The 17,484-nt window shown below is 49.2% G+C and overlaps 1 protein-coding gene across 2 annotated transcripts; it reads right to left on the reverse strand.

Moving 5' to 3' along the window:
• Positions 1–1,780: 1,780 nt before the first annotated feature.
• Positions 1,781–17,030, reverse strand: ACTR5 (actin related protein 5). Of its 2 annotated transcripts, none has more exons than XM_084777222.1 (9): positions 16,321–17,007; positions 15,261–15,490; positions 13,489–13,658; positions 9,389–9,606; positions 8,540–8,722; positions 7,608–7,724; positions 6,811–6,950; positions 4,454–4,586; positions 1,781–2,364 (listed from the first exon to the last, which is right to left on the reverse strand). In XM_084777222.1, the coding sequence occupies exons 1-9, from the start codon at positions 16,693–16,695 to the stop codon at positions 2,107–2,109; spliced, it is 1,824 nt and encodes a 607-aa protein (XP_084633348.1). In that variant the 5' UTR covers positions 16,696–17,007; the 3' UTR covers positions 1,781–2,106. The 2 variants fall into 2 exon arrangements, with proteins under 2 accessions (XP_084633348.1, XP_084633349.1); XM_084777223.1 differs by lacking the exon at positions 1,781–2,364 and adding an exon at positions 4,127–4,408 and having other exon boundaries at positions 16,321–17,030.
• Positions 17,031–17,484: the final 454 nt, after the last annotated feature.

A 17,484-nucleotide genomic window follows, 5' to 3' on the forward strand; every position in this document is an offset into this window, starting at 1 on the left:
TGAAATGGTCCACTCACAAGATAAGCACTGCACAATCCATGCTACTTTTACAGGGCACCTAGACCAATCACATTGACAGAAGCTGAGTAAGACCTGCAGAGCCCCTCCCTCCTGCTTCTTCGCTGCCACACCAGCTCTTGGTGAACCCCTGCTGGCATCTCCAGGGCGGGGCGAGTTAGGTCCTCTTAGATGGTTTATCTGCTTCCCACCTGGCCACCTGCATCTGTTGCCAAGGGCTGCTCTGAAAAGCTACCAAAGAGAAAGGAAGGGGACAGAACAAGATGTTTCTTCTCTCACAGCTCTGAAGGCCAAGGCCCCCAGCACCCTCTGAACTGCATGAAAGAGCTCCTGCTCTTGGGAAAACATCACTGCTTAGAAGGGACCAGCTAGAGCCTAAAGCCCAGAGTACATGGTGGACGCTTGAGTGAAGGCCTAGGAAAGTCGCAGGCAGCAAACTCCTGGCCAGCTCTAGGCATGAGCAGGATTCCCAATGGGCCACATGGAGGCCGAACAGACACAGTCATGGCATACTTCACAGGACACAGAACTAGAGAGCTCAAAGCTCAGCCCTTCCCTAGGCTCCTATTTCCTCCCGTGTTCACCATCACCTAAAACCTGAGCAGAGCAGCTTCCTGCCTGGTTCACTGTGTGAAATACCAGGTTCACCTGCCCAGGACCCATCACCACCTTCCTGACCTCCAAGGCAGTCTCACTTAAACGTAGACTGGGGGCTGGAGAGATGGCTCAGTGGTTAAGAGCACCATCTGCTCTTTCAAAGGACCCTGGTTCAATTCCCAGCACCCACATGGCAGCTCACAACCATCTGTAATTCCAGTACCAAGGGATCTGACACCTCCACACCAAGGCATAAAATAAATTAAATTATAAACTGTAGACTGAAGGAAGAAGCCTGAGATGGCCAGTGGCCAGCACCATCTCTTGCCCTGGATGGTGCTATGAACACATCTCTATGGAGATTGGTCCAGGCTCTTCCTGCCATCTCATGAGTCCCTAGCCTAGCCAAGCATGGCCAATGACTCAACAGGAAATGCCTTAGGAACTCATGGGTCAGCTGCCAGGGCCTTCTAACCCCCGACACCCCCCCCACCGCCATTCACACACACACACACACACACACACACACACACACACACACACACACACACACTGCCCCTTCTGGCCTACAATTTCTTAGCCTGAGAACTGGAGATACAGGAGATTATTCAGAGCAAACTGAGCGAACAAGTGTTATGGGTGCGTCATACAGTATGCTGAGGCTGAGGTTCTCTGGAGCCGCTGGACTGGGCTCCTGGATGTGTTTGAGAGTTAAAATCCTTGCCAGGAACCTGTAAATGAGGAAGAGTGTGGAAGGAAGACTGTTTGAAACCAGCCTGAGCTGCACCGAGACCCTGAGTCCTAAAGCAAGCGAAGGGGAAGCGGGCACCCACCTACCTGCCAAGACTACACTGTGAAGGGAGGTGGACGCAGCAAAATGAAGTCCGTAGGGTCAACTCTCCTCCATCAGCTCTGCAGTGGCCTGAAAAGGGCATGGCACCAACAAACCCACAAAACAGAAGAAAACAACTCTGGCAAGGCCTCACAGTGTGGGAGAGCTCCCACCGAGTTAAAAGGACAGGCCACAGGCAGCATGAGGAGAACAGGGTCGGGTGGGGTGTGTCTTTCCACTCCTAAGACTTCCACAACGTCAACACCACCTCTGAGCACATGCTAGGCAGTGACAGGACCGTGACACACACAGACAAATAAACACTACACCAAGAACTTTGGAGCTTTTTTAAAAACACCAACCACAAAAGCTTTCAAGTGCAAAGAGAAACGCTTTGTGCCTGTCGGCTTCCAGCCTCCAGCCGTCTTCCCTCACCGCTGAGGAGAGCAGTGCCACAGCCTGCCCGAGGTTCTCCATGCCAGAGGCCACTCTGTCCTTCACTGAGGTAGATGGCCTGCTATCCTCTGCTGGGCTCCCAGGAGAAATCCAGTCAGCTGCCAGACAAGGCAGGTAGACCCAGGCAGTGACGTGGGCACGTGTCCCAACTCGTGCCTACCCGGCAAAGGTGAAGCTCAAGGTTTATCATGGACGCGCCTCTGCTAGGCCTGCTCACCAGCTCCACCTCCACTGGGCCCGGAGCCTCTCCCGGAAGTCTGTGTCTCTGAGGCACGTGAGGCCTGCTTAGGCAGGCGGATGGGGACGTAGGTGTTGGAGGCACAGTGCTCCTTGAGGTACTCGCCCCCCTTTTCTTCATAGTCCTTCCTGGTGACCCAGGCGCCACTGTCTTCCAGGTGATCCAAGGCCCAGTCACGGGCACCGTACCAGGCATCCAGCACAGGGTTCGAGGCAAGCTGAACCTGGAATGCAGAGCGCAGCACTGGAGAAAGTTATCTCCTGCCAGGGCTCTAGGCCTGATATGAAAAGTCCTACAGGCCCAGCCACACCCCATCTCTGCACCCCTCCAAACAAAGCTAAGCCAACACGCACAGCCTCTTGGGAAGAGCACAGGCAGGCATGCGTGAGCACATGGGTGTGTACCTGCATGGGTGTCTGTGTACCATGTACATATCTGGTGTCCGTGGGTCTCCAGGAACTTGATCTACACAGACCAAGGCAGTTGTGAGCTGCCACGCAGGTGCTGGGGATCAAAGCCAGGTCCTCAGCAAGAGCAGCAAGTGCTCCTAACCACTGAGACATCTCTCCCTACAATTTGCTTTCTATTTTTATTTAGGTTCATGGGACATGGCTAACTTGGTAGAGAGCCTGCACAGTGTGTAAGTGCCTCTAAGCTCCTCCACCAGCACCACAAATTAACAAATACAGTAAAAACAAGCAAAAGAAAAACAATGCATTTGTCCTGTTTGTATTGTACTGAAGACTGAGCTCAGAGCCTCGGGTATCCAAACAAATGCCCACACCGAGCCTAAGACAACCCAGCATGAGCCACTGCTGTACCCAGCCTGTGGACTTGGCACTGAGGGGCTGCCATGATACTCACTGCTCTCCCCACCAAAAGGTAGCAGAAGGGTGGTGGGAAGGGTGGGGGTGGGGCACGAGGGGCAGGGGCAGCACTCTTACAACCAGGGCTCTCACAGCCATCACAGGAGGCTTCTGGGAATGCCACGCTGGAGATCTTGAACATTTCTTTCTTTTTTTTGAAAAGGTTTTCTTTCTTTTATTTTATTTTTTTAATTTTTATTATGTATACAGTATTCTGCCTGAATAGATGCCTGCATGCTAGAAGAGGGCACTAGATCTCACAACCATAGTTGGTTGTGAGTCATCTCGTGGGAATTGAACTCAGGACCTCTGGAAGAGCAACCAATGCTCTCAACCTCTGAGCCAACTCTGCATCCCTGAAAAGGTTTTCTGATACAGGGTTTCTCTGTGTAACCCTGGCTGTCCTGGACTTGCTCTGTAGACCAGGCTGGCCTTGAACTCAGAGATCCTCCTGCCTCTGCCACCCTGAGTGCTGGGATTAGGGGCATGTGCCTGGTTATCTAGATCATTTCAAGAACCTTTTACTCAGCACCTTCTTCCCTAGCCACCCTGCCAGCCTCAGTCTGGGACAGGGCCACATTCTGACATGCCACTCCTTGGTGCCAACACTACTGTCCCTCCTCTCCAGCTACCTCTCTCCTCGACTCCACTGCGATGTCCTCCAGCTCCCAAGTGCCCTTACAGGCTGTTACTTAGGGCTGGATCCTTGGTGTCACCTACTGTCCCAGGGGTAGCCCTGAGTCCCTCTGACAGCACCTCTTATCTTTTCCCTGCGTGCGCAGCCACAGCTACTGCTTCCTGTGTGCCTCAGCCTGGCCTGAGACAACTCCATTTCCTCCACTTCACACTCCGCCATCATTACTAATCTAGTGAAAAATCTCTCTCCTTAGCTTTCTGAGAATGAGTCTATGCAACTTAGGCTGACCTGAATTCACTCATTAGTTCAGGCTGACCTCACACTATCTTCCTAAATGTATATTAATCACATGAGTCATGACCCAGGCTCCTTCATGGTCCCCCATGACATAAATAACAGCTATGCAGAGAAGAGCCATCAAAGCACCTTCCTGGTTACCGCAGAAAAACAAGACCCTGTGTCAGGGGAAAACTGCAGATGCTCTGCCTGCGGGAGTGGGAATCCCCTTATGCTCAGGACACTCTTCCTGATTCCAGATTATGTTCAATACTGCTGACTAACAGACAACAGAGCAGTATTCAAGCAGGAGTCTCATCCTGCATCAGCCCAATGTGGCTTACAGACAAGGCCAGAACTGAACCTCTGCAGTGCATGATGGAACCGCAGAATCCCAGTCATTTACACCTTTGCTTTGGCAGTCTCCACTAATCAGGCAATGCCTGGGATGCCAATCACAAACAGTGGGCGGGAAGAGCAGTGAGTGCCTGGGGTGCCAATCACAAACAGTGGGCGGGAAGAGCAGTCACTACCTGGAAGGAGGACTGGAAGGGCCTCATCTCCAACAGCTCCTTCTCAATTCTGGCCTTCATGCCTGGGTACATCACGTTCCCACCAGTGAGGAAAACATTCTGGACCAGGGTATCCTGAACAGCCTTTGGGTACCTAGAAGAAAAAGGATGCTCCAAGTTGGCTACTGGAACACACTGAAGACAGACCGGAGAAGACAAGCTCTGTACAACTGTCCCTTACCAGTGTCTACATGACAAATTAAAAGGAACTAGACCAGGGCTGGAGAGCTGCCTGGAGAGCTGGTTAATAGCACTGGTTGCTCTTCCCAAGGATCCAGGTTCAATTCCCAGTACCCACATGGCAGTTCACAGCTGTCTGTGACCCAGTTCCAGGGGATCTGACACCTTCAGATGTACATACATACAAAATATACATACATACAAAAACCAAAAAAAAAAAAAAACCAACCAAAAAAAAACTCACTTAAAAAAAGAAACTAAATCAGTATTTTTGTTTCTCATTCATAGCTTTACAGAATGCAGTCTAAAGATTAGAATGTTTCTGCTTAGGTAATTATTAATTTGGTTGGTTCTTGGTTTTCCAGACAGTGTTTCTCGGTGTAGCCTTGACTGTCCTGAACTTGCTTTGTAGACCAGGCTGGCCTTGAACTCACGGAGCTCCGCCTACCTCTGCCTCCTTAGTACTGGGAATACAGGCGTGTGCCACCACACCTGGCTGTAATACTTTTTTTTTTAAGCTTGAGGATCACTTTATGAAACTTGAAGGAACAAAAAACAAAGCCAGAAGGGCAGGCTGGCTGTGAATCCCAGCAGCTACCTAGAGAAGGGGGCGGTGGAAGCTGCAGAAAAGAGGGACGGGTCTTCAGTGAACAGTGAGAAAGTCTAGAGATCATTGGCAGCCATGCTTAGATCACAATATCTACCCACAGCTCCGTCCTGTTAGAACCTGAAGCAAGCAGAGCTACAAACACTCTCCCTACTTGCCCACTTGCAGTGAAGAGCACTCGGTGTGCAAAACACCTGAGTGAGCGGCAGACGCCCTCACGTAGAGGTGGGAGCTCTGTCTAATCCAGTGCCTGCCAGAGGGGGAAGGAAGCACTGCAGTATTGGGGGGGTGACGTAAAAATCACTAGACCCAGGAGATGGTGGTGGCGCACACCTTTAATCCCAGCACTTGGGAGGCAGAGGCAAGTGGATCTCTGAGTTTGAGGCCAGCCTGGTTCTCAGAGTAAGTTCCAGACAAGCCAGGGCTACACAGAGAAACCCTGTCTCAAAAAACAAAAACAAAAACAAAAATAAAAATAAAACAAAAAAAGAAAAGTAAATTTCAGTAGTCTTGGGGCTGAAAAGATAGCTCAGTGGTTAAGAATACATACCACTTGCATGCTGGTTGTTCTTCCAGAGGACCTGGGTTCAATTCCCAGCACTCACATGGTAGCTCTCAACTACCTGCATCTCCAGCTCAAGGATGCAGTGCCCTCTTCTAACTTTCAAGGCACACACATAGTCTATGTGCACACGTGCAGGTAAAACACACACACACACACACACATTTCTTTTCATTTTTCATTTTTCTTTTTTGGTTTTTTCGAGACAGGGTTTCCCTGTATGGCCTTGGCTGTCCTGGACTCACCAGGCTGGACTCGAACTCACAGCAATCCACCTGCCTCTGCCTCCCAAGTGCTGAGATTAAAGGTGTTGCACCACCACCGTGCAGCTTTTTTTTTTCTTTCAAGAGTATACGCTACTTTTGCAGGAGATCCAAGAGGTTCCTGTACTCATGTGTACATACTCTCCTCATAATTAAAAATAAATTTAAATGTAAAAAAAAAAACTAGTCTTTCTGGGTATGGTAGTATACATTTATGATCCCAGGTACCCTGGAAGCTTCAAGTTCAAGGCCACTGAATATAAAGACCTTATCTCAATGAATACATAAATAAAATGACTGGTTTTTTGTTTTGGTTTTTCGAGACAGGATTTCTCTATGTAGTACTGGCTGTCCTGGACTTGCTTTGTAGACCAGGCTGGCCTCAAACTCAAGAGATCTGCCTGCCTCTGCCTCCTGAGTGCTGGAATTAAAGGCATGCACCACCGTGCCTGGCTACAGTCACTAGTTTTTACCAATGTCAAGTTTCACATGAAAGCCAGGTCACATTTCCTGTTGCTCAGACTCAAAGGTTAAGTCCCTAGAGCTCACAAACGAACAGAGCTTGCCCCTTCTGCCTGCAGGCCTGGGACCAGACAGCAGCTACCTGAGCAGAGCGCTGCAGACCGCCCCAGTGCCCAGCACTCGCCTTTCCCATCAACACCCAGCAAGAGACTCAGGAGAGGATGGCGTGGTGTCACCTGCTCACCTGTCCAGGACGTAATTAAGGGTCTCTGCAATCCCCGCCTGCTCTTCTCCTATGAGGGATGGCTGGAAAATAATCTCCGGAGCTCGAATCCTTTCTGTCCCAACAAACAGCTGATGATACGCTGCCAAGTTAAACACGGGCTTCAAACCCAAGGTTTAAGAGATGTTTTAGACCACGAGGACACTTTCCTCAGCTGTAGTTTTCTCAAGCCACAGCTCCTCCTCCAGCCCGGCTTCCCTGTTCGGGCCAGAACCACCCTTTCAACTCTCTTCACTTCAAACCTCCGCCTTCTACTTTTGCTCAAGTGACAAATACTCATATACTGTGTCGTGTTTGAGTCTCCAAGTTGCAGGGGGTGGGGGTGGGGAACAACACTCTGGAGAGCAGCAGTGGAGAGGCCCAGAGGGAAAGACCCTGTCTCTACCCACCCTGGCTTAGCACCTCCTCCCACCGAGGGCTCAGGTCCAGTCAGCTGCCACCATCATGACAAGAGGCCCGGACCCCAGGAAGGATGACGGGGTTGGCTAAAGTGTAAGGGAAACACTGGGAGCCGGTGTGCAGGTCTGGAGACCTCAGTCACTAGACACGGCACCTCTGCTATCAGTGCTCATATCTAGGGTGGCGCTGGCCCTTCAACCACCCACCAGGGAAAAAGCCTCTGGCTGAGGCTGAGAGCAGCAGTGGTCCCTTCCCAAAGCCCAACAGGGCTTCCAAGGCTCCCAGAGAAGCAGACTGGGCCCGTCACTTATGCAAATGGCTTAAAAATGTATTCGTGGTCTTGGTGACGGTAGTCAAACCTGGACTGTGGTGACTGGCTTCTCCACTTCCGGCGCTTCCTCTGAGAACAAGGGCTCAAAATCATTGATGTTCTCCACATCCTCCAGGGTCGGCTCCAGCTGCTCCAGGTCAGGGGTCTGAGGACAGAACACAGCAGATAAGCAAACCCAGAGGCTCTGACCCAGCAAATCTCAGCACGGATTCTACCCTGAAAACGGACGGGGTCTCACCCAATGTTCCAAACACCCGCGCAGAAAACAAATCCTCTTCAAAGCAATTCACTCGGGAGGGGGTGGGGACACTAAAGACACCAGCAAGACAGCTCAAAGGGTGAGAGTGCCTGCCACAAAATGACAACCTGAGTTCAATTCCTGGAACCTACATGGGGACAGAAGTGCACCTACACACCTGGGGTTATGTAAACATTTCTCTGTGTTCAGTGGGGATCATAGCAGAAAAGGTTTTAAAAGCCTGGTGAGAGCAGTCATTGGAGGCAGGAATGCAAGACTGAGAGCTGAGGCTATAGTAAAGCTCCAGCTGCAAGCCTGTGTGCTAAAAGCAAGCTCCACACTGACTCAAGCACAGCTGTGACATCACTGATGAGCACTACCCTATACCTAGCATTAACCATGACCTTTGGTCTTTCCACAGCACCCTATTGTTCTAAAAGGTCAGTTACAGTTTAAAGCAAGCTGGCTCGATGGCTGGAGAGGTGGCTTGTTGACAGAGTGCTTCCCTAGCCTGGGGCTCGATTCCCAGCACATCAGGTGGACATGGTGGCAGCACGCACTTAAAATCCCAGCACTGGGGAGGCAGAAGTGGGAGGAAGTTCAAGGTTATTCACGGCTACATCCTGGGATGAAAGTGGCTACATCCCGGGATGAAAAGATGTGAGCAAAGGCACCTGTCGTCAAGCCTAAGGACCCTTGGGTTCCCCGCCCTGGCTCATCACCTCTGGCTTGCTGTCCACCACATCCACCTCCAAGGTGGCTTCAGCCTGAAGGACTTTCTGTTTGGCCTGCTCCACTGCCACGGTGAGCTTCTGGATGTAAGACTGCAGCTCTTCTGGGGAGTCCATGTTCAGCTCCATCAGAGCTTTGTGAAACTGGTCCATCTGGCCATCCTCTAGGAGCTCCTGAAACCAGAGCAGTCACAGCCCATCCTCAGAGACGGAGCTCCTGAAACCAGAGCAGTCACAGTCCATCCTCAGAGATGGGCCGTGCAGCCAACATGGCAAAGCAGCTCGGGAGCCAGAAGAGAAGTGCAGGCAGCTGGTTCTGGGGTTCTCCCATCAGCCCCCAGCAGAATCACCCCTCTAGCTCACACCTGCCCTCCCATCCAACTGTCTGGGCTAGCTAGCACAGCATACTGGTTTCAGCACTATTTAATTAGGCAAAGCTAATCTGTGGTGACAGACACCAAAGATGCCACCACTTCTGAGTGGGAAGGAGTCAGTGAAAGATAGTGGCTGCTCCTCAATTTGACAGAGAGGACATGTACACATGTCACTTTGTGACACTCACTGAGAGGCCCATCCTAAGATCTATGCACTACACATGCTGCACTTAGGTGGAAAAGTTCAAAAACAACAAAATAAGTCAATAAGAAAAGCTGGCGTCCATGGCTCTCTCTGACACCGCTGTTGTGCATATTAGTCCTCTCAATGATTCTGGTCTCTGGACTCCCTGATTCCAAAGGTGACATGACAGCCATTGCACATTATGGCCAAGGAAACCAGAGAGGAATGTTCTAGAAGCACCTTGCAGAGCAAGGCCAGGGGCCAGCCCTACATTGCCATCACCTGCACATACAACAGCCGCTCCAGCCGCTCCTGATCCAGCTGCAGCTTCTCCTCCCGCCGCCTGGCGTTGAGCTCTTGCAGCCGCCGCAGCTGCTGCTGCCGCCGCTCCTGCTTCTCCTCCGCTGTCAGTGTGCTGCCCAGGAGCTTGCTGGAGAACGGGAGCTGCATCTTGTGGACATTGTTCTCATAGTAATCAGGACAGCGCCACTTGTGCAGTTCTTCAAAGAAACAGTTTGGGGGCGTTAGGGAGTGAAAGGCCTGTGAGCAGGGACACAGAAAGTCGGTGCCACACACAAGTGAACACACTCAGAACCTCTGGATCCACCCAGGCACACACAGGCCTGCTCCAAGGGGCTCTAGACAGAACCACACAAGGATGCTAGAACAGGCAGGGTGAAGGAAAAGCTGCTAAACACACAGGGCTAAATGCCTCATGACTCCCTTAAAATATGTTTGGTAACTTTAACTAAAAATAATAAAAACATCATTGTCTGCTCGGCTCACAGTTTTACGTGTGAGACACTTTGACAAAAAAAAAGCATAAAGAAGTCGAGTGCTAACACTGCCACCCTGAAGTGATCAATACTGAATCTACAGAGATAAGGAAAACTACACTTTGCTGTATTCCCTAGTGTTCATCTAAGAATACAGGCATGGGGAGGGTGGGGGTGGGGAGGAACTGAAAAATTTAAATGGAATCTAAAAAACAAGTCTAGGCGAGCAAAGTAATGCTCACCCTTAGGCTCAGGTTTTGGTTCAAGAATGGAGAGATTTAGGTTATTGGATTTCTATTTTATTTTATTTTTTGAGGCAGGCTGTTGTTTGATACTGGTCATGGGTACCGCAGTAGGCAAGCTTGGAGTATACAGTGAGCTCTAGGCCAGCCAGAATACATGGTGAGACCCTGCTGTAGTGAGATACAAAGCGAAGCCTTTTGTCTGGCTTTAAATAAGATGTTTCAGTAAAGCCTTTGCTATGTTTGGGCTAATCAGTAGAGGCTGAGAGATTGTTCTGAGACTGTCTGAACCTTGAAGAAACATTGTTTCTCTGGAGAATCTACATGGTGCTATGTGAGAGTTTGCAGCTGCACCGGCCTTGGTCCTAAGACACTCCTGGCAAACCTGGAGCAGGGGCAAGATTAGTTGTCAGCCTTTCCAAGAAGCTGGACCCCTCTGCTCCTTTGGAAAATGGAGGCTTAGTAGCTTGGTGAGCTTCTCTCTACTGCGGCACCTATGACCAACATCAAAGAACAGCCTGCCTGAAAAATAAAACAAAACGGAAACCCAATAACCTAAAAAGCAGAGAAAAGGTGGAAAATAAAATAGTAGGTCTGAATTCTAACACAAATACATTAGCTGCTAATGGTTTCAGCACACAGGCTACTGCTGAGGAGCACAAGGCCTGGCTGTCATCCTCGGTGGAATGAAAGAGTAATAAACACGCATTATAACACAACACCCGCAAATGCAGCTTGATCGCAGAGACAAAGTGAATCAGAGGTGAAGGGATGCCAGCCGGGAGTGGTGGGCGGCCTCTATAACACTTGAGAAGCAGAGCAGGAGGATTAGGAGTTCAAGGCTATCCACAGACATTCAGGGAACTCTTAGGCTAGCCTGAGCCACAGGAGACCCTGTTGCTAAATAATAAATGGAAAGATATGCCAATGTAAACTATGTTACAGAAAGCTGGGCTGGTTTTTTTATTTTATTTTTTGAGAAAGACTGCACTATAGATCCCTAGCTAGCCTGGAACTTACTAATAGAACAGGCTAGCCTCAAACTCAGAGCTCCCCCTGCCTCTGCCTCTATCTCGCTAGCACTGGGATTAAAGGTATATCTCATCACACCTGGTAGAGTGCTCTTGCTATGCCACATAATGACAAAAGCCAACTGACAAGAAGAGCTAACAATGTTAAACACATAGCTAACAAGACAATGTGAGACACCTAACAGCGCACACTGACAGATCTGGGCTGGGAACACAGCTCAGAAATAGGAGTTGGCCTAACAAGTGTCTTGTCCTCAGTGGAAGAGCTGAGAGGAGAAAAGGGAAACCCACAACCAGTCCTGGTGACAGCAGCACATGCTTCCCAACTCTCAGCAGAGCCAGCAGAAGGAAGGTGATCAAGGCTACAACAGTGCTGATCACACCACCACCAGGCACTAAATGACTCCTGACACCCTACCCATGAGAGCACAGTACACGCCCTTCAAGTGTAAGGAACTTCTGTCAAAGAGGTCATACAATAAAGAAAGTTAGCTGACATCAAACACGGTTCTTTCACCACAATGGAATTAACCCGAAGGTAAATCACAGAATGGCCTTGACTGTCCTAGAACTCTCTTTGCAGACCAGGCTGCCCTTGAATTCACAGAGATCCACCTCCTGAGGCCTTTAAGGCATGCGCCACCTCGCCCGGTAAGTATGCAGGAGTATTTTGCCTACTAATGTATCGGTGCACTACATGCATGTAATGCTCAAGAAAGCCACAAGAGGGCATCAGATCCTCTGGATCTGGAATTATAGATGTTTGTGAACTAGGATTACATAGTGAGACCCTATCTCATAAACAAAAGCAAAAAAAAAAAAAAAAAAAAAAAAAAAAGCTAATACCAAAGTATATAAAAAAAAAAGGGAGCCAGGAGTGGTGGTGCACGTCTTTAATCCCAGCACTTGGGAGGCAGAGGCAGAGGCAGGTGGATCGCTGTGAGTTCAAGGCCAGCCTGGTCTATAAAGTGAGACCAGGATAGCCAAGGCTACACAGAGAAACCTTATCTCAAAAAAAAAAAAAAAAAAAAGGGAACCCACAAACTTATCTCCCAAACTTCTTTGTGCCTCATACACCATAGGTGCTCAACAAAGGTGTTCTGAAGACCTGGCTTGTAAGCGCAACTCAGCTATGCTGAACAGGGTTAAGATAAGCCATGCAATTGGAAAGCTGAGGCAGGAGAGCCACAAGTTTGATGTTAGGCTGGGCCTACACAGGAGACTATGGAAAAAACAAACTTTTTTTTCAAAGACATGTGGGTGCAGTCTTCTATTTCTTTTTTCTTTTCTTTTTTCTTTTTTTTGATTTTTCAAGACAGGGTTTCTCTGTGTAACCTTGGCTGTCCTGGACTCACTTTGTAGACCAGGCTGGCCTCGAACTCACGGTGATCCGCCTGCCTCTGCCTCCCAAGTGCTGGGATTAAAGGTGTGCACCACCACGCCCGGCGGGTGCAGTATTCTTGTTACCTTCTAGTTTTCTGTCCTTTCAGTATACTAAATAAGCTTTCTGTTGGATGAATAAACAGCAAACGAAGGCATTACATTACTTGTCTCACCAAAGCTCAACAGTGGTCAGCTGAAGGCCAGTGCCCTTCAGGGCTATAAGAAAACCCAGTCACACAGTGTGGGACAGGGCTGTCTTTATAATAGTATTGATCACAGTTCTTAGATTTTATCTGAATCATTTACATTTGTAAGAAAGACATTATTTTTTTTTTATCACATTTGAGTAAACAAAAATACACCAATGTTAAAGTACAATTAGAAGTTCAAGATACTCAGAGACCAAGGCAGGAAGACGGAGGATCTGAGGCTACACCCAGAGGTAGTGGCCATCCTGGACTACATAAGGAGACTCTGACTCAAAAATAAAAATTCAAGATAAGCTAAAAGTTCACTCTAAAGGTGTGATATAAAGCAACTTTAACTAGTCTCAAAGGGGTTTTTGTTGTTGTTGTTTTGGTTATTTTGAGACAGTTTCTCTCTGTGTAGCCCTGGCTGTCCTAGAACTCTGTAAACCAGGTTGACCTTGAACTCAGAGATCTGCCTGCTTCTGCCTCCCTAAAGCTGGGATTAAAGGACTGTGCTACCACCACCTACCTAAAAAATGTTAGCGTTTAAAAGGAGCTGAAAGTTGTACTGGAGGCACATTATAAAAACAATCGTGTGTGACGGGAACCTGTTTATGACAATTAGTTTGCTAAATAATCTCACCAAATGAACACCAAAAACGGAGATGGGTGTTGAGCAAGCAAGGGGCACACTGGTAACAATGCGAGGAGCCCTCCAGGGCCGACAGAGTTGGAATATGGGAGCAAGGTGCCCGGCATCACCTGCCCCGTAGTCCTCGGCAATGTAGCTGTGTTCCTGCAGGATCTCCTCCATGCGGCTGAGTGTGATGGCTGCCAGGTGGCCCGGGTACTTGAGCTGGAGCAGCCGCTGCAGGTAGCCAGCTGCCTGACTTCCTCCGAGATTGATGCGCTTGCAGTTTTTGGCATCCAGCCTACACCAAAGTGGTAAAGAACAACACTGAGAGTCTATGCAGCCTGGAGGACAAAATGTGGGACAGTTTGGGAAAAGCAGGAGAACTTAAAGCAGACAAAGTGGACTAGTGGAGGGTTTTAAAAAACAAAACAAACACACAGTTCAGTTCCACAGGACGAATACACATCCCAAAGCAAACTGTCATGTAACCAGCCTGTGCTTCTTGGGAGTCCTGGGGATCCCAGTAGCCGAGCAATAATAGGGAAATGGCCAAGCATGCCAGGTCCAACGGCTACATGCTCGGGGCCTGGGTCTGATTTCACAAGCTTCCTGAGAACTGCCTCCCTCCACCAAGAGAGGAGTTGTTAGCACACACAGGCCAGCTACTGGAAGGGACAAGAGCCTCATCTGAGCAGGGCTACAGTTCCAAGGGTCCAGCTCTGGAGCCAGGGCTCGCTGCTGGTAGCAAGCACCTTTTCATGCAATGTGGGGAACTTTTAGGGGCACACATGAGAAAATAAAACAAAACTAAACTCTGAGACAGGAACAGACTAAAATTATCTCTGCCTTTTATTCAAGTCTGACTATAATTGTCTAGAATGTATTAGGCAATATAATCAAAAATAAAGGTACAGTCAATATGAATTAAAGAGCTTGCAGTGTTGGGCTGGAGAGATGGCTCAGCGGTTAAGACCACTGTCTGTTTTTCCAAAGGTCCTGAGTTCAATTCCCAGCAACCACGTGGTAGCTCACAACCATCTATTATGAGATCTGGTACCCTCTTCTGGCCTGCAGGCACACACGCAGGCAGAATACTTACTGTACAAATAATAAATAAATAAATAAATCTTAAAAATAAATAAATAAAATAAAGAGCTTGCAATGCAAAAATTCTTAATTAAAAATGATTCCAGAATACCAAGATGGTTTACATTAAATATATTCAAGTAAGAGAAAGAGAGACAGCTCAGTGGATAAAGGTGCTTGCTGTCAAGGCTGAGGGCTCTGAGTTCAATCTCTGGGACCCCGTGGTAGGACTGCCCAGTGTCTTTATACCGTTCTCTGACTTCCCAGATTCCAGCCAAGCATTCTCAAGTCCAGACAGACAGACAAACTCTCTCAAGTCCAAACAGGCAGACAGACAAGCACTCTCAAGTCCAGACAGACAGACAAACTCTCTCAAATCCAAACAGACAAACAGATAAGCACTCTCAGTCCAGACAAACAGGCAGACATACAGACACAGACACACACACACAAATAATTTAATAAATAGAGTTCTTTTTTTAAACAAGAGGGAAATAAATAGTCAAATAACTTATTCAAAACATGTTTATTGAATGTCCTCTAGGGACAGGTACTGTGTTAACTACTTCCCCGTATTCAGAATTGTAGAATTTGTAGCTTTCAATCAGCTATGAGACCAACCTGAACTCCTCACAGGAAGTCCCAGAGGACAGGTAAAATAACTTGTAAAGTCACACGCTGATACAGGTCTGAGCTAGGCCCAGCTTGGTCATCTAGCACTTACCAGACACTGCCAGCAGGCATCTTTACACTCCATTTCTCCAGCAAGTCCTAAAACAGTGCTTCTCAGACGCCAGTCACAAGCAGAACTCACCTTCCTTCCAGGATGGGTAAAATGTGCGTACACTGGTAGCCAGACGAAATGATGAGGCCACTGGAAAGGGCGTTCTTGGGCATGTTGTGGTAGAAACTGAAGAGGCTGTCTATCCCATAGGCAACCTTGGGAATCCTGTAGCACTCAAAAAGGAGCTCGGACATCATTTGGCGGGAATAGAGTGGGTTGCACACGGCCTCTGTCAAAACGATGGGATGATCAACGCAGCCCTACTTTGAAAGAGAAGGACAAATAGACGAATGACAGAACATGCACGAAACAAACAAACACCCGAGTCCTCATTGCAGGGCTAAATTTGCTTTTGATCTCTAATTAAAAACTTGATGGGGGTAGGGGTGGGACAGCTGGAGAGAGAGAGATAGCTTTAGAGCAGAGGACCCGAGTCTGCTGTTTCCCACACCCTCATCAGGTCTACTTATAACTCCAGACTCAGAAGATTTCAAGCCTAAGACACCAAGCCTAAGACACCAACACTCCTGTATACAAACACGCTCACATATATAACTTTGAAATAATAAATCTTTATAAGGTGATCAAAAGCAATTTTAAAGCATACATTTCACCTCTACTGGATGTTATTTTGAAAAGCATTAAAACACGTGGTCAATTAAAGCTTTTTGTCTGTTTTGTTTTTTTAAGTCAGTTTCTCTCTAACAGCCCTGGCTGTCCTGAGACTCACTCTGCAGACTAGCCTGGCCTAGAACTCAGAGATCTGCCTGCTTCTGCCTTCCCGGTGCTGGATTAAAGGGACGTGCCATCATGCCCGGCTCAATTCAAGTTTATTAAGTCAAGTTTCGCCAAACTGCTAACAAATCATATTGGTTCTATCTCCAAAATACTCCCAGGATCGGACTGGTTCTTGTCAACTCATCTCTCATTTGGATTATTGCAAACTGGTCCCTGTTTCCATGACAGTCCATCCTCTGGAAGATAAAGGCATCGTAGCTCCTAGCACAAGGCAGACACGCTAGAGGTGTTTAGTACCTGACTGCCAGGATTGACGGCTGAGACCGAGTGCTCCCGCCCAGCCTGCCCTCACCTGCGAGGAGACGCCCAGGTGCTGGAAGCTGTAGTCCAGCAGCAGTTCCTGCAGTTCCAGGTTGACTGGCACGTTGCGGTCGAAGGGCGAGCGCAGCATCCAACGCAGAGGCTCCAAGCTGCCCAGCGCGTTGCCCACCTGCGGCCCCGGCCCACCGCGCGCCCCGCCACGGCCGCGCGCGCACACGGAGCGGAACTGCAGGCGAGGCTCCGGGCCTGGATCCGGCCCCGGGCATGCCCACCCGGCCCGAGCCTGGAAGGACCCATTATCCAGTACCAGCGGTACCGGCTGCGAGCCGAAGGCAACCGGCCCGGCTTCCAGCACCGGATCCGGAGCAGCGCGTGCATCTCGGAACCGGAACACATTGGTCTCCATCTTGGCAGGCGCCGGCCCCGCCCCGACGCCGTGTGCGTCACGAAGCTCCGGTCGGGTCTGAGTCCCAGGGCCCCGAAACGTCTGGAAGCCTCCTCCTTGCGGGAGGACTCGCTGTTTTCTCCTGCACCCACCCAATTCGCTCCTGGTGCTTCAGAACCTTCTGTAGGTTTCTCTGCCCTGCTGGTGCAGGCGGCGAGTCCTACAACGGATCTAGCTTGTCCCCCAACTGCTTCCGCGTGACCACGCCTCTTCGTGCTAACTGGCTGGCCAGGAGCCCCGCCCCCAGTTCTGAGCAGGGGAGGGGCTGCGCGGCCACGCCCCCTGCGGTAACTGGTCGGTCAAAGGCTCCACCCCCACCGGGCTAGACTCCGCCCCTCCCTGTCCCCTTAGTCTAGCTTGGTCTCCGTGTCTCCCTTGCTTAACTAACTAGTCCTTAGTTTTGTGACATATTAAAATCATCTCCTTCCCCCTTGACTCTTTTTCTGTTCATTCATTCATTCGTTCGTTCGTTTGTTCGTTCATTCATTCATTCATTTCGTGATGGGCCTGGGAGTGTGCTAAGACGCACACGTGGAAATCTGTTCTCTTCACCTAATAGGTTCCAGGGATACCTTGGGGAAGGTCTTCCAGGGAAGGCCTTAGGGCCTTCAAGGGCTGAGTCAAACTGCAAATTCTGAGCCACAAACTGCTCATTTCTTGGCGTGGCAGCTCACTATGCACATTAACTGACTTTGAAAAAATTCATCAAGCTGTCTACTTAAGATTATATATTTCAGCCTGCATATTACT

Source organism: Acomys minous (assembly GCF_964271855.1).
Source record: "Acomys minous genome assembly, chromosome: 3".
Taxonomy (NCBI): domain Eukaryota; kingdom Metazoa; phylum Chordata; class Mammalia; order Rodentia; family Muridae; genus Acomys; species Acomys minous.

Coding starts and splice junctions, on each gene's coding strand:
- ACTR5 (XM_084777222.1), bottom strand. CDS start 16,695: ATGGAGACCAATGTGTTCCGGTTCCGAGATGCACGCGCTGCTCCGGAT. Junction 6,951..7,607: donor AGCCAGTCACCACAGTCCAG/GTTTGACTACCG, acceptor TTGGGTTTGAAG/CCCGTGTTTAACTTGGCAGC. Junction 4,587..6,810: donor CTTAATTACGTCCTGGACAG/GTGAGCAGGTGA, acceptor TTTTTCTTCTAG/GTACCCAAAGGCTGTTCAGG.